Raw genomic sequence first — 17,936 nt, forward strand, 5'->3', positions numbered from 1 at the left:
AAGCAATAATCCAGGGGTTGAAGCTAACAATGTCAGCTGCTAGAAAGTCATGAATTCACTCACAGCACTTTGTTCTAGTCATCAGATATAATATGAATGAACATCTGAACGAATAAAACTGAGAACAGATATACTGTTCATGATACACAAAAAGATACATATAGGACAACTGTATGAGGATATGTTTCAAACAACATCTTGATGATTATCAGTTTTGTACTTTTCTCAGAGAAGCAAAATCTACTTGCAGAGATTTGTGAGTAAGGTACACTTTCCCTAGCATTTTCTTGCAATTAACATTCATTTTGATAGTAGTTATGAGGTAGTTTCAAGCCCTGCAATCATTTACACTTTTACAAAGCTAACACAGGGATGTACCATTCAACTAGCCAGAAGATGGGCTAAAAGATTTCACACCGGTGAAAATGTTTAATATTCAGTATGAAAATATTCGTCAGGCTAATAATATTCATCAACCTCTGCCTACAGGCTAGTACTCTAGTTATGAAGTTGAATACTAACAGTATACAATTGACTACACCTTAAGCGATAAGAATTTGGTTCAATAGTACTCCATTGGAGGATAAAGGGAAAGAAAAGTAAAGGGAAAGAAAAGCACCTCATTCATTGTACTTACATTTTCTTCCACATTGAGCCAGTAAAATAAGCTTTTAAGAAAAATCTACATTGAAGAATATGACCTTTCAATGACCACTTATTTTAAAATTTAGTATGTGTTATACTTGTGCAATGAGTACTTCAAAATTAACTGGGTGTCAACGTATGCAATGAGTTGCTTACTTGAATCAAGAGAGACAACTCTGCCGAGCCTAATTATATAAGCATCAAAGAATATGTAAATTGCAGTGATAAAATTAAATGCTATCACATTATGATAGACCTGATTAGTTATATGACACTAACTGATGTTCAAATAAATCAAATAACCACAAGCCCACCATGGCCTGTATTGTTCACTTAGTTTCTTTTATTAAGCAAGATAAGCTTAGTTTTTACTGAAGTCGATGCTATGTTGGTCAACAATGAGAAATAATGATTTCTCATTGATCAAATAAATGACAACAGCTGTTAAGGCAAAAACATTTGAACAACATTAGATAAGACAGGGCCAAGATTCATGAAACCATTCTTATGCTCAAGCATGGATTCTGTGCTCAAATTAGCTTTCTTGTAATTCACTTAAATCATGTGACACAATCAATTAATAAACTGTATCAATTGTAAACATTCATTAATATTGTAAACTGTATTTGACTTCATGTCTCCCCTAAATGCTTCCAAGTCATCTGGTCTTAGTGTGCAATAGGAACAAAATAATCCAAAATTGGTTCTCATTTCTGCAATAGGAGTTTCGATAGGATGTTTCTTGTAAAAATGTGTCCCCATTATGGATTATCTTTGTTGAAATAACAGAAAAAATTGTGTATTAATCAGTCATTTCAATACGTACAGGTATGAAATAGTAATAGTTTGATCCTGTACATTAAAAACAAAGCTTACAGCATGACTAACATGGTAACTAACCTGTGTACAGCACTTCTGTTCAGGTTTGATCCAGTCCTGTACCAGGAACAGCTGGATGAGTCGGACACTCAGTGCCTGGTTACTTTCCTTCTGTTCCAGTCGCAGCACCAACTTCACACCATCATGACACACAATCTTCTCACACTGTCAATACAAACCATATCAAGTCAGAAATAAAATCAAACAAAAAGGTTTTTCCTTTACAAATGCTATATAGTAATTCAAATTTTGCTTGGCCAAATCTTCCACAAAATTGTTCCTGGCAGAAGTAAAGAGATTCCTACTGTCACTGCTTTCTAGCTTGGTAATACATAATTCCTTGTAAATTTTCTATCAGAAAGTCAACAAATATATATGGTATATGGGGTTTATATTTCAGATATTTAATATGCCAATAATCACAACAAATAAATAATATGACCATTCTTCACAATAACAGTATGACCCATCATCACAAATAGCAGTTTGCATGAATCTTTATCATAAATAGTATCCGGTAATCAATGTGAAGGGAAACCATCAAAGCTGGAGTCATGAGGCCTGATTCCTTACATAAACTCGGCACTAAGGATCCCTGTCCCAAAGCTTCTTTCTTATATACAGTAACCTTCCCATAACTTTGTTGTGGATATAACTGTAGCAAGCTTGGACCAGGACACTTCTGCTGCCTATTTAGCTCAGTTGCTTAGAGCAATAGTACAGTGCAAGTCATTCGGATTAATAGAATCATTCACCCAGAGGCTATACCGGGTGTTTGGCAACTTAAGAATCTTTTCCCCTAGGGTTGAAATTCCCCTATCTCACCCACAAGAGGGTGAATGATTCTTTTTCTCTTACCCTGTTCTCACATTGTGTATCATTGACACACTGTAATGATAACGCTACATGCTCAATTCAGGGTTGACGTACGTTGATTGATTGTTGACGTGACGTCATTGTATTGTTGAAGTAACGTCATACCATTGTTATGAATAGGGGAATCCCCCCGTCTCAACCCTAGGGTGAGACAAGGATATCTCGCACCAGTAAAAGTGTGGATACACCTGTCCAGGGTAAGAGAATGATATTTCTCTTACCCTGGACAGGTTTATCCTTACTTTTACCAGTGTGAGATTTCCTTGTCTCACCCTAGGGTTGAGACAAGCTACACGTGCTCTTTGCACGTTCTCCACAATAAACCTGACGTCACTGATGTGACCCGGAAGAACTACTTTTATGAGGTCACACACATACGAAGTTCGTCTGCTAATCTTGTCGTGTTTACATTTGACATCAAAGAAGATGGGATTGATTTTAAAATGTTTAAAATATGATGCGTGAACCGTCTGACGCATACGTATAATATTAATACGCTATCCACGTGTTCCTGTTTACAAACAATATGCTTCGTCTTACACTTGGACAGGAACAACAGGGTAAGAGAAAAATAATCATCCACTCCATCGGGGATGAGATAGGGGGATCTCAACCCTCGGGGGAAGATTCTTAAGTTGCCAAACACTCGGCAAAGCCTTGTGTTTGACAAATTAAGAATCTCCCCGCCTCGGGTTGAGATCCCCCTATCTCACCCCCCAAGGGGATGAAAGACTTTATTAGTCTCGCCTGTGCCCCGCTTCGACCATCAATGCACATTTCAAGTTTGGTTGGTGTAGCACTTATAGTTTCAGAGAAACTAACTTAAATGCAAAACCTTAATGTTGATGGAGATGCTGACAAAGTCAATGGACCATGAAAGGTAGGCTGCATCCAGCATTTGATGAATGGGTTGAGATACACTAAGGTCCCTAAGATGCACCTATGGTCCAAGTTTAGTTGGTCTAGCACTTATACTTTCAGTGAAACTAACTTTAATGCAAAAACTTTATGTTGGCGCCGACACCGGAAAATTAACACCTTAGTCTCGCTTCCGCTTCTTCATGGCGGTGCGACAATAACAATATGAAGTCCAGGGTTTGAATCCCACTCTAGACCGACTGAATGTTTAAAATTTGAACACTATTGTTGATTTTGTTCTGTTCTTTCATCTTTATTTCTTTTCAGGAATGATTTATCAGTGCCGTTGTCAACCAAGAAGTAACAGTTTCCAATGCTTAGTAACAGTTTTGGCAGTGGTACAGGCATCCACATATAAAACAAATTTCTTTTAAAATACATGTATTTATCCTACTAGTTTAAATAACCTATCAAACACCCATGCCAGACCTACCACTTCCTGCAGCTTGTCCATCTGGTTGAGTTTGTACAAAAGTTTAAGTTGTGTCTCACGGAGATCCATGTCCTTGACAAACACCTCGTGACCCATCAGAGTGTTGCTCAGATTGAGAGCGAACTCCTCACAGTTCTCCTGCATCAACATCTCGACACGGAGTTTAAGGATAAGCGTCGACTCGTTTCTGATGTACTCTTGGACAGCGTCTGTAATAAATCCCACTCAACCGTCAGTGACATGAAACAGAGTGTTAACCAGTGTTACACTTTAACACATTCACCCCTGAAGACACATTTGAACTCTTCCAATGCAAAGGTAAGAACAGTTCATTATGAAATTTCAGGGGTGAATGAGTGAATACATCACCACTTATAGAATATCTAATATAAAACACCACACTATTAATCAGTGACATCATACAGAACGTTAACCAGTGTCATGTTCTGTTTAATACCACACTCAACCCTCACAGATGAACATTTACAAGTTAAGTATTTCACATATATAGTATCCATTGTTTCCTATCTCATTTGTTACATGTGGATTTTTTCTGTGATGATCATGACTGCAGTGCACTTATCAACAGTAAATGGATAGTATTGTGGGTATTTGTTGTTACTTGATCAGATTTTTTTCTAATTTTGGCCCATAAATAATTCCAAAACAAAAAGGTAGCTGTAATAGATTGCAGATATATAAGGGTGTTAGTGAGCATTGAACAAGATTTGTATGTACACTGTCGTGTTGTGGAGGTCACAGCATATCACATTTGTAATAGATGGCCGATTAATAAAAAAAGAAACAGTCTGAGTATAGTAAAATTTGAATTTTTTGATGAGACCAAAGAAATAACTGTTGTGTTTCCGCTATTGATACTCCAACAATCATGGTAGATATTATGCAAAACTTTGTATTTTGCAAAATATCATTTAAAGGTTTATAGAGACATATCGTTTAAAAATGTTATAATGCTTATCTAAAATTAGCTCAAGTACATTTAGGGAGAGTATAAGCCAAATGTTTTTGGGCTTGAATACAGAAAATTGCATCAGTGTCTTTTTTCCCCGCAGAAAGTACCTACACATTATACATTCAGAGTGCACCAGATATGCAGATATTAACAGTTACAGTAACAATATTTAGCCAGTGGAAACACTTAAGAAATCACACAATGTATTACGGGAAATCTCCTTGACCTTGATATGTGGAAACACTAATCTGATCACAGCTTACCGTCATCGTTATCAGCTTCCCCAGACATAATCTCACTGAGAGTCGGGTCAGTCCAAGGATTCTCCATAAGATGCAGGAGCAAACTGAAGCGGTCAAACCCAGTGGTCACTAACTGCACATGTGTAGCCTTGACCGTCTCTGTAAAGTTCTCCTTGCTCTGGTCTTCTTCTGGCAAGTTTTGCCACTTTATGTTCAGAACAGTTTTTGCGCATTGTCTGTGGGGAAAAAGGAGGGTTCATTTAAGATTTTCAATGAACATTACCTGTATTTGTACACCTGAAAATCTAATAAGATATCTATCTTAAACAAATTATAATAACACCTACAGGTGCAAAGCATTCAGTATGATACTTTTGTAATTTTCTCATGTCCTTCACAGGAAATCTGTAGGGTGATTTCAGATATGAATAGACAGGGAGACATTTTTTGTCATCAACCCACAATACATCCTTTTCGAAACTTTGCTATATATCAAAAACATTTTTTTATAGTCCATCTTTGATCCACGAACCAAAGAAAACCTTTCATACTCAAACATCCATATATAACTGTGTGGCCTCCCCTCAATATTCAGGTTTGAAATATCCCTAATAGGACATAATAAATATAAGTGAAAACCACTATTATGTACCATAAAATATGTGACAATATATAAAGAAGTTGCATAATTTTCATTCGGTTATCTTAAGTGTTGACAAAATTTAAGTAAAAGCTGGGACAAGGAAAATAACAAGGAAACAGCTAGACATAGAGGAATGTTAATTGGGTTGTAAAATAACACAATGAATGCTTCCCACTCCAATTTATAACTTGGCTGCATGAAAATACCAATTAATAAGACACATGTACATGTCACTGTTTGTTTCCAGGTACCTCATACCTAGCCTAAGTTTTTGTGCCTACTCTAAACATTTTTTGACAATATTCAACAAAGGACGGCTATAGTCCAGATCACTTTCCATTGTAAATTTATTAAGAAAAATAGAAAAATTAAATTTATTACCTACCTACCCTTGTTTTTCAGACATATAACAGGAAACAGTATATTTTTGTCTGGCCTAAACCAAGTTCTGATAACCCTGTTAACATGTATCACAATGTTACATAATTTAAAATATTTTGAAAATTGTAGTGAAACACTTGATTTATTATCGGTCAAATTTTGTCATTTTGTTAATATACATGTAAGTACCTGTACACAAGAAAAAATAATGAGATTTTAAGACAAAATGACAGGATAAGGGTATTTTTGACACTGGGCATATTTGTACATACAAGAATATGTCCTGGTAGAGTTCATTTCTGGCTGGACAGGCTGCCAAGGTGTTAGCTGTGTTGCAGAGCTGTGACAGGGTCATCCACAGTATCACAATTTGGTCAGCATAGTCATGGACTTCAGTCTCCGTCTTTTGAAGGATCTGAGGATATAAATGAATACTAATAATACAATTTGTCAATTTTGGAACTTGTAAGTACCCAGTAATGGCTGTATGCCATAAACAAAGTAGGCATTACAAAGAGTGAGTACCAATCGATATAGTTAATTAGAAATGAACAAGAGGCCCAAGAGGGCCTGTATCGCTCACCTGAATATTTAAGCAGTCATAGCAAAATATTCTCATTAAATATTATATTGCACTAAAAATATTTCCCTCGCAAACTTTGTTGGCTCCATCTGTTGAAACTACCAGCAAAATATTATTATAAGATTCTATGCTTTTTGATTCTTCTTCAGAAGTTGCTTGACATATTTTTCCCTGTGATCTTGTAAGTAGGTCAATGTCATTTTCCTTCTCAAATTGGTTAGCTCTATTCCAAAAAGCTACCAGCCAAATCTTATGAATCCATTCCTTTTAGTTCTCAAGAACAAATCCATTAAAATGTTGTTGACCTCTGTGACCTCTAAAGTAGGTTGAGGTCATTTTCATTTGCAAACTTTGGTGAGCTCTATCCCGGGAAGTCACCAGCCAAATATTATAATTTTATGCCTTTTAATTCTTCAGAAGAAGCTGTTTGAACTGTTTGACATATTTGAACGCTGTGACCTTGAAAGTAGGTCAAGGTCATTTTCATTCGCAAACTTTGTTTGGCTCTTTCCCAGGAAGCCACCTGCCAAATATTAAGATTTTATAACTACCAGTTCTTCAGAAGAAGTCGTTTAAAGTGTTTGACATATCTGCCTCATGTGACCTTAAAAGAAGGTCAAGGTCATTTTCATTCTCAAACTTTGTTCGGCTCTTTCCTAGGAAGCTACAAGCCAAATATAGAGATTATATACCTTTCAGTTCTTCAGAAGAAGTCGTTTGAAGTGTCTGACACATTTGACTCCTGTGACCTTGAAAGAAGGTCAAGGTCATTTTCATTCTCAAACTTTGTCGGGCTCTATCCAAGGAAGCCATCAATCAAAAATAAAGATTCTATACCTTTCAGTTCTTCAGAAGAAGTCATTTGAAGCTTTTGACATATATGACCCCTGTGACCTTGAAAGTAGGTCAAACTAGTTTTCATTCTCAAACTTTGTTGGGCTCTATCCCAGGAAGCCACCAGCCAAATATAAAGATTATATACCTTTCAGTTCTTCAGAAGAAGTCGTTTGAAGTGTTTGACACATTTGACCCCTGTGACCTTGAAAGAAGGTCAAGGTAATTTTCATTCTCAAACTTTGTTGGGCTCCATCCAAGGAAGCCATCAGCCAAATATGAAGATTCTATACCTTTTAATTCTTCAGAAGAAGTCGTTTGAAGTTTTTGACATATTTGACCCCTGTGACCTTGAAAGTAGGTCAAACTAATTTTCATTCTCAAACTTTGTTGGTCTCTATCCCAGGAAGCCACCAGCCAAATATAAAGATTCTATACCTTTCAGTTCTTCAGAAGAAGTCGTTTGAAGTGTTTGACACATTTGACCCCTGTGACCTTGAAAGTAGGTCAAGGTCATTTTCATTCTCAAACTTTGTTGGGCTCTATCCCAGGAAGCCATCAGCCAAATATGAAGATTCTATACCTTTTAGTTCTTTAGAAGAAGTCGTTTGAAGTTTTTGACATATTTGACCCCTGTGACCTTGAAAACAGGTCAAGGTCATTTTCGTTCTCAAACTTTGTAGGGCTCCTACCAACGAAGCTTTCAGCCAAATATCATGACTCTAGGCCTGTCCGTTCTTCAGAAGAAGTTGACGGACGAGGACGGACGGACGGACGACGGACGTCGCGCCACGACATAAGCTCACTTGGCACTTCGTGCCAGGTGAGCTAAAAATGAAATAATGATCAGGTTTCTCAATTACACTACAAATGCCATTAATGAGTCATTAGTTAACATGAGGGAAATACTGAAAAATATATCAAAACATCTATTCATATAATACATGGACAAAGAAGTAATAACGACAATTCAAACAAAGAAATTGTACAAATTTCAGGGCAATCCGCCCCTTTTTCTAGACAGAAACATGAACCCTTACATACTACAACATTTAACAGAGATAAACAGTCACTATGAAGCAATAATACAACAAAAAGTACCTGAACACAAACATATATATATAGGACTATTAAAAGATTCTAACATTTATACTCACATGGTACAAAAATGGAGGTATAATATTTCACTGATGCATCTATAAAAACAGTTTTCTTAGATAAGATATTCACGATAAATCAAATAACTTAAGTTCATTATATTTGCATAACTTCCATAAATGTTGAAAAGATTCAACACATGCTTATAAATGCAACAATAATGTGTACAAATATACAATTACCCAAGTTAAATTCAGGAGTTTACATAGTTTGTTCATGGTGTTATAAATGATATAATGTCATTTGTACTGTTTTTAAGTTTAGGCAATACAACTTAACACGTTTTGGTTTGGTATTGACGGTGAATTACATATATATACATATTTGTGATGTGCATAAGGTAATGGTTCTGACGCTTGAACTCATTCACCCCTGAAATTTCAGAATGAATAATTCCAACCTTTGAATTGGAAGAGTTCAAATGTATATTCAGGGGTGAATGAATTAAACAGGTAATAGAAGTCATTTCCTATTCATTTGAATCACAGCTGAATCATCCTCAACACTCGACTGACAGACAAAAAAAATGCACCACATGAAGATGATAGCAAACCATTATTATCTTATGGCTAATTAATGCAATTTCATTTAAAACTTTTCACTCATTTTAAAGTGTTACCTGGGGCTTACAAAAACTGAACGCCTAAGGGTAACAGATTATATGTCAGGACAAGCAAATTTTTAAATATTTGCTATGAAAATATAGGTCAGACTTGTAGAATTCTAGACTAATAATCAAAATACAACATTGTACACATGTGGTTATTGTTTTATTCCACTTCATATTTTTTTCTACATAAAATTGTTTTTTGTGCTGACTTATACCAATGAAATAGTTTATAAATGTATTGTATTTAGATATGAATTAATTGGTATTGAATATATCTCATGTGTAGTGTATCAAGTGACATTTTTTCTCCCACCTCTGTGTATGTAAGCTATGCATGTGCCATGTATATGTATCTCATATATATATGGACACACTAAGTGACCTTTACTATTTCTGTATGTTGTCAAATTAGACGACGTTTCATCATGCTGTCACAATGGTGATCTACATTCCTTGCCATCGGCAACTGACACCAAATAATGGAAAAGTAATTACTGCACAAGCTTTAAGTTTATATCTTCAAGCTCCTTTAAATATAAATTGAAACTTGAGGTATACTGTTGCACATATGCAAACAAATATTAACCCCTTACCACAATTTCTTTTTTATATGTTAATGTAATTCATGTCTTAGCTATTTTTCATTTTTTTAGTTTTTGCAATAAATCCATTATAATGCAATAACACTCCATCCTTTTTTTATAACTTTCACAAGAAAATACATTGCACAAAAGGACATCTCTGATCAAAACTTAGCAAGATGGCTAAACAACTTTTTCACAGGTATGGCATTAAAATTTAGGATATATATATAGTTAAGTCTGTATTTACTCGAAATGAAGTCTTCCAGTACAAGATCAATATCAAAATATATACTTATAAATACATGAAAATAACAGGTAAGTGAACACCTTTTTGACATAAATGAATTCCGACGGAGCAGAGCTTTGTACGTTTGTATAATACAGGCATCCAATGCAGTCATCATCTAAATTACATCAGATTTTCAACTTAAAATGGATTTTATGTCTCTAACCACCTTGAGTGTTTTTCACATGAAGTAAAACATTTATCTGTTGTAAACTAGGAAAAGTATTGTGAGCAATCCATTGTTCCCACGGCCAGACATTTGTTTTTACACAAAAACACATAAATGAATAAATACTCATGAAAACAATGGAAACAATATCTTTAACGTGGTTATTTGTAAATGTGTACATAGATCTAAGAACTGTAAAATGTTAATGTTATTTCAATCATAATTTAAAAAAAGATTAATGTCTATTATTAACTGATACCCTTTTACTAACCCACAATCTTCAAATTAGTGAAACTACAGCACCAAACTCAATTTCTCTATCAAAATAAAGTAAAATTTTACCCCTTAACTTAAATCATGGTTTACACTACAAATCAATTAAGAAATATATATGAAGAGTTACAAGATTGCCTGTACTGTTGGAGTAATTGTGCTCATTAATAGGGTATATGGAGCCTCCATAATTATAGTAATGTGACAAGTGTATGCAAGTGGGTGTCTCTACCAAGTGTGGGTACTTTAATAGATGTAGAGTGGTTAGAACTCTGCACATAGTAGACTTCAGGGGTTAGAAACTTACACCAGTCTGCTAGTGATGACCAGCAGACTTAGCAAAGATTACAGTAAAGTATGGTAAATAGCGATATCAGGGAGCTAAATACATACACCCATGTAAACTCCTATCAAATCATATAAACTCTGCTAATTACCCTTTTTGACTAACTTGCATGCATGCATCTGTAATGTTCATTTATAGACTGGTAGTTCTTCCTGTCACATCCAGGATGTTATTAGATTCTAAAATAGAATACAGTATTTTTCTAGACCTTTCATCCATCTTTCAGCAAAAGTTGTCAACAGAAAAACTTTGACCTGGAGATTGTGCTGCTATAACTAACAAAATGAGATAACATGCAGTTTTTCCTGAAATTAAATCATAATGAAAGTAAAACACTGACTGGCGGTACCTCTGAAAGATCTGGTAATGTTGAATGCATAGCGCATAACAGTACCTTTAAATGAATGTTACATGTACAAAAGATATTATTTACAGATTTTGTTGATAATCCAAAATCCAGTAGTGTTAAGTATCAAAGAGGAATTTTCACAGCAAAACATGATTGTAGATCAAACGTTGTTCCACAGAACTGATTGATTCACGAATGAAAGTCTTAAAACTGAAAAAATTGTTACTTCTTATACAAATACTATTAAATTAATGAGTCAAATTACCCATACTATTTTCAAAATTCCCCCCAAAAAACTGGCAAAATATCTGATACAAAGTTTCACCCCATGCAACCTCTTTCAATAATGATTTTTTTTTTAAATCTATTGATAAATAAATACTGGTAAAATTTTGGCCCCGTCCACTTGCAATATTTCATAATAACTTTATGAAAAGGTTTATCAATATAGATATGGGGCTTAGAAATACATGTATTTAGAAGCTGATTTATTTTAGGATGTTTAAATTAAGAATATCTTTAAAACATTTTTTTAATGTTTTTAACTTATAATTAGTTAGGATAGTAAAAACCTCCAAAATCAGCATTGGACTCTCAAACCATGACATAAATGAGTACTAAGTTTATCGCCACGTTGAAGTACTTAATCTGTAACACAAGGCAGACTGACAGGTATTTTTCTGAGGTTGTCAAAAATACATATACATGGAAATTGAAAAATAACATTTAAATAGATCAAACTTAAAGCATGCATGCGATGGGCTTTAGCCTTCACGGATACCCCCACTGCCCCACATATCTACAAAGTTTAAAGCCCATTCATAAAACCATGGTAAAGATAAGCTAGAGAAACCTGAATTACACTGAAGTTTGTCAAGGTCAAAGGTGAAATTGAGGGCAGTGACCTAGTTTTAGGATGCAACACACTGCTTTTTCATGAAACATGATGCAATCGTGCATCCTAGTCACTTATACACATGTAAAACACTTTCAATTTGTGCCAGCTGGCTATATACTGTACATGTGACTTAAAGCACATTTATTCAACCGAATTACTAAGTGCTGCCAAGACCAATATATTTCATAATCTGTTGACATGCATTAATGTATACAGTAATCCTGATGGTACTACATTTACAGTCATATGAGCTAGATGAGTCCTTTCATTCTGACTAAAAAAAAATAAAAAAATATAGGCCTACCTGTATATTTTATTGTTTCACCGAGTCTGACAAACAGATTTTATCTTACAAATTATTAACAAATGCAAAGAAAAACAATGAGATCAATGAGAATTAAAATAAATTAAAACTTTGAACAACATGTATTTTATTATTTGTTCAATAATAACAGATTAAACTGAATTGTTTTTACTAAATAAAAGCAATTTCTCAACATATAAATATATATTGCTTTTCTTCTAAAATCTTACTGATAAATAACTATTCGGGAATTTATTAAGTAAAAACTGCTATTTTTAAATTTATATTTTGAAAATAGGAAATTAATTGATTCACGATATTAAATGAAAAGTCAATTAAAAATGAAATCCAAAAATATGAAAGGCCTTGTGAAAGTACTCATTAAATTTCAATCACGTTTGAAATTTACATAATATTCACATGCAAAATCTGAAAATGATTGAAGCCCTTTTGTCCTGTAGGCTGTACATTGTATTCGTTACAGTGTCGGTTTACAATATGCCTCACTATGCCATCTAACACCGACCCAGAGTCGTACAGAACACACATGCATACCACAGTCAATGTACAGTGCAGCTGTGTGTTGTGTCGTGTGTATCGACGTCTATGTGCTGTGTATTGTGTGGGTGCTGCTCATAGCAAGCGTCTGTTTCAAGAATTTCCACCATTTATAATTTGAACTCATTTTAATATATTTGAATCAAAAGCGTGTCTAGCACAAGCATTTTTCATTGATATAATAAAATATGTCAAAGTAGGATGCACATGCCATGCAAGACACTTGAGGCTACTTTGAGCATTTAATTCGTGAATTCGAAGTGCCCCGTGCCCTAATTTCCTTTTCCACCAGGACATCGAAGTGATAAACGATTTTATTACGTCGAATGCCATATGACAGTACATCGTGTGAGCTTAACACATAACACCGATTACCCAGTTGAATGCCTCTCAATAAAGAAGATTGTTATCGTCCAGTTTTACATGTCATACGTGCCAAACTGCAAGGCCGCAATGTCATAAAATGTAAGAATGATGGCCGATCGTAGGAGCCCCCTACCTACTTCTGGAGCACTTTACACCTACCTTGTGGAACATTTCACAATACATTGTGGTGGAATAGGCAGGATCGGTGTCTCGTCCATTGTATCTCCCTGCAATGTTTTGCAATTCGGAACTAAGAGCCGAAAAATCCATCGCAAACTCAGGTCAACTTGGCGACTACATGTGTACTGCACGTAAACAGTCTTCCATCAATACTTCTCCCGCCCTCAACGGAGAGAAATGAAACTAAGGACCGACAACTCTTGACACAAAAACTCATCGTTTTTCACGAAAGCATCCACTATAATTCAATTTTGTTGAGCATTATTGATTCAAGTTAAGAATAAGTCACCACATTAAATTGAGATAATTCATATTTTAACGCAGTTATGTTTACATTCGCATCAATAAAGTATCAACATGCTGGATTGCAGAGAGTCAGACGTCCCTGGTGCAAATAATTAAACTACAGTCAAAGGCAAAAAAAATCAAGATATTTTAGCGACTTCGCATTCTACTTTAATAAAACTTGATATCCAGTAAAATAATAACCTAGTGTTCTTTTTTCTATAGTTGTATTTATATTATTATCTGTGCATGTCAATGTTTTCGAGATAAGGAGGACCCGGAGCGGTATGTGTGAAGACACTCAATAGTAATTCCCAGATAGCAGACATACGTTGGGCCAACGTTGACTGTTGGTCGTTTGGTTTGCCTTACGTCGGCGTTGGCTTAATGCTGTTGGACCAACCGTTAATTTTCATGTGATGGGTCAACGTTGGCTGCACGTAGTAAATCTAACAATTAAGTCCCATGTGTTGGGCCAACGCTGGCCCACTTCCATCATTGTCTATGTGAAATAATAATTGCATAAAAAAATAATTACACTCGGCCATCAAGCACTAATCAACTGGTATTAAATACACAATATTTGGTAATAACTTAATTGAAAGTATTTCTTTTCTTTATTTTCTATAAACTACAAATTAAAGACGTAGATGTCGAACCAGTTATGGACATCATTGTAATATGGATTTCTTATTTTCAAAATTATATCTACAATATCACGCAATGTTGTAATAATATTACCCTACTTTTAGTGTCACAAAAAGGAGGAAATCAACAGGCAGAAAGATGCGGCGCTGGTGGCATTGGCTAACAATCAGCCTGAGTAGAAAATAAAATGGATGGATATGATATAATATAAATCACTGTTTGTTTTCTTATTATCAGACACCAACATTTTATTCATTTCTCATTTCCCTCTTTTCCCATATTCTTTCTTTCTGTCTTTTCTCAAGTTTAGTCTATCCTGACATCGTCCTTAAAAAACTTAGCTGTTAATAGGACGGAAAGCCCACTACAAACAAAACACTAAAATACATTATTGTACCAACGTTGGTCCAGCAAACTTTGTTCGTTGGTGTAACGATGGCCCAACGTTGACCCAACATAGTTTTATAGTTGGCACAACGTTGGCCCGACGTTGTATCAACATCAAGTAGTTGGCCCAAAGTCGTTGGGCCAACGTTGGTCCATCATGCTGGTCCAACATTGGGCCGATTTGCAAAACAATGTTGGCCCAACGTCATTTTCCAACGATGGCCCAACCAACACTGATGCATTGGGCCAACGTGTGTCTGCTATCTGGGTTTTGTAGCGTTATCATATTGAAAAGTCACAACAAAGATACAAAATAATGTGACAACTGACAGCGAGTAAAAAAAATTCTCGGAACATGAAACAGACTGAATTAAACCACACACCCTTGGCGTTGTGATATTCTAGGAGAAATGAGCAAAAAGAACAAAAAACAACAACATAAACACAAAAACGTCCAATAAAAAAAAAAGTTTACTTTAAATCATACCAAGTATTTTTTGCCGTTTTACCTAATTCTGGCTTCTATTATTAGGCTACTATTAGTGCTAGTGATTAGAAAAAAGCTAGTAAGTTTCATTAAGCCTCATCCAAACTAAGCGTCATATTATAAAATATGCATCCTATAGCTGTGTATGGGATGGTTGATCTGATGAACTGTCAAATTGCCTTGGAAAAGGTGCAAATATAAGCTGTCAGAACGGTGTACGTTCTTTCCTTGGTATTTCCTTGAAACTGGATGGTTACCTTTAAAATGTAGGTGAGAAAAGTACCGGTTTTCTAATTTATATACTTTGTATAAGATTCACAATAGATTTTTTTCCAGATAATCTTCTTTAATTGCTTCCTTCAAAAAGAAATGACCGTCATCATGATCTCCGTAACCCAGACAACCACTAACTGCTAGCTGCAGATTACGTGTATTTAAAAAAAAATCATTGTAGAAACAATAAGCTTATGTGATGGACTTAAAAATTCTGTAAAAAATATTTCATCTACGTACGTCTTCATTTAATATGAAGGTATCCTTTGTACTACGCCTTTTACCAAAATATATTTCGGAAACCGACATCTTGATTTGCAATTAATGATTAAAATATGACGAAGGGGAAAAAAAACACATTTTTGCACCAAAACATATATAATTCTACGAAGCTCGTAATAACGAGATAGAGCGGTCGCAACTACGATATACAATATTATTTCAAGTGGTACTAACTTGCGCATGCTCTTTTCTCTCTGACCCACCAATCATCTCCCTTTACGACGTTATCTCCCTAGGTACCCGTCATTATACATGACCCTGCCTATTAAACCTTTGAATAACACTTCAAGCTTAACGAAGCGGATTGTTCTTTGGTCCAGGAAAATGCGGTATCATTTGGTTTAAACTGTATCTGAATAATACAAATCACATAAGCAAACATGATGACTATCTAAATCCTCCTCATCTTTCTAACGAACTAGTGGCCTTATAGATGACTAAAATGTGATAATACTACATTTTGCTTCGAAAGCCAATGCTTCCTCTCTTCGCTTTGTACGCTGTTTTTTTTTTGTCGGGGTAGATTAAAAGTGCTTTCTTTATGACCTTGTATACCTCCAGATTCCGTTTTTATTGGCTCGTATGCCTGTGAAACTTATGGCAGTAAAATGCGATCTATCTTTGGAGAGATTTAGGCGGTGGGGGAGGGGGCAGGATCGGGTGTTTTCTATAATGTTGCCTGTGTTGCGGAATACAGCCCTAATAGAAACCTTGCGACATCTATCTTTTATTTTCTCTCCGAGCATTAGTTTGGTTTTCGGAGGTGTTTCCATATGCAACACCGGTAAGACCATTATCAGAATAACGTTAATCGGAAAAAAATCATTCTGATTTGTTAGAACATTAAAGCGTTAAATGGTTGGTAGCACTTTTCACATTTAGCCGTATGCTGTGACTTGATATCCCTATTGACAAACTTCGCATTACTTAAGTTTAACACAATAGTTTTTACTTTCTGTAAATATTCATATGATTGCATACGCCTTTAAGGGATCGCGTATAATGTTTTCTTTAATATTATTGTTCTAAAGTACTTTAAATCATTTCATCCCTGTGTTTTCGGCTTAACTACTAATGTTGCCGTCGTAGCAAATCCAATTGTTCCCTCAGATTTCAGAGATTCTGACTTTTAACATAAGACTGTTAGGTAGACACTGACGATCTTCCAATACACATTCCCGAACGGTTAAAACATTTTTTTCTATGTCGACGAGGAAAACACTAACCAGGACGCTTAACTAATGGGAAATAATCCAGTCGCAAAACATCTGTCGATTGATGATTATCTCCCATTGACCATTATCGAACATTACAAATGCCACTTGAAACATTTGACATTCTTTACGACATAACTTGAATATTCACATACATAATATAACATGCTTAAACAGAACAATCTGGTTAAAATAACTTTTGCTGTGAACGTTGTTATATCAGGAAGGCTAAAATTCTTTTGTAACATCTATAAACGACGTCAGCATGAAAAAGTTCAAATTACTCAAGTTAAATAATATACTAAACAACAGATGATTTCCAAGGTAAAAGAAGATACAAAATAGAACAAATGTCAATCTAAGTCAAGAGACATTTGTTCTGTGTTTTTTTTTATATTATAAATTTTGCAATATGAAGTGTTCAAAATATTAACATTTATCGTAAAATAATCGCGTAGAATTCTATTTTTATGTCGCCTACTTGTTCACCTGATTCCAGAGATTTTATTTTTCATATAAGTTTTTTTCCCGAGATGGACATTTACAGTCTTTCAAAAATATACCCAAGTATCCTTTCACTATCACCGGAATGATTATCATTCGGTAAACACTTCCCGCTGACGCTAGAAGGGTTATTAATGGGAAGTTATTCAGTTGCTTAAATCTGTTGATGATTATTATCTCCCCTAGACCAGTAATAAACATTACAAATGACACGTGTTTAATTATTTTGACAAACTTTATAAAATGGTTGAATATAAATATGAATGAATTTAAAAACAAATATAGACTTTTTTATGAAACGTTCAACAATATGGTAAACAAGCTTTGCTTCCTTTACTGTGGACTTTGTGGTATACCGGATTGTCTGC

The 17,936-nt window shown here is 35.0% G+C and overlaps 1 protein-coding gene across 3 annotated transcripts in view; it reads right to left on the reverse strand.

Moving 5' to 3' along the window:
- The window catches only part of LOC110442129, a 34,525-nt gene extending 20,874 nt beyond the window's left edge, over window positions 1–13,651 (reverse strand). For all 3 annotated transcript variants that reach the window (XM_021485590.1, XM_021485589.1, XM_021485591.1), the window contains exons 1-5: window positions 13,468–13,651; window positions 6,263–6,405; window positions 4,988–5,202; window positions 3,752–3,960; window positions 1,546–1,689 (exon numbers count right to left, since the gene is read on the reverse strand). In XM_021485590.1, the coding sequence (XP_021341265.1) occupies window positions 1,546–1,689; window positions 3,752–3,960; window positions 4,988–5,202; window positions 6,263–6,405; window positions 13,468–13,578 (822 nt within the window). In that variant the 5' untranslated portion in view covers window positions 13,579–13,651. The remainder of the gene's footprint in view (window positions 1–1,545; window positions 1,690–3,751; window positions 3,961–4,987; window positions 5,203–6,262; window positions 6,406–13,467) is intronic.
- Between the last annotated feature and the right edge of the window lie 4,285 nt (window positions 13,652–17,936).

The sequence above is a fragment of the Mizuhopecten yessoensis genome, unplaced genomic scaffold (genome assembly GCF_002113885.1).
Source record: "Mizuhopecten yessoensis strain PY_sf001 unplaced genomic scaffold, ASM211388v2 scaffold716215, whole genome shotgun sequence".
Classification (NCBI taxonomy): Eukaryota; Metazoa; Mollusca; class Bivalvia; order Pectinida; family Pectinidae; genus Mizuhopecten; species Mizuhopecten yessoensis.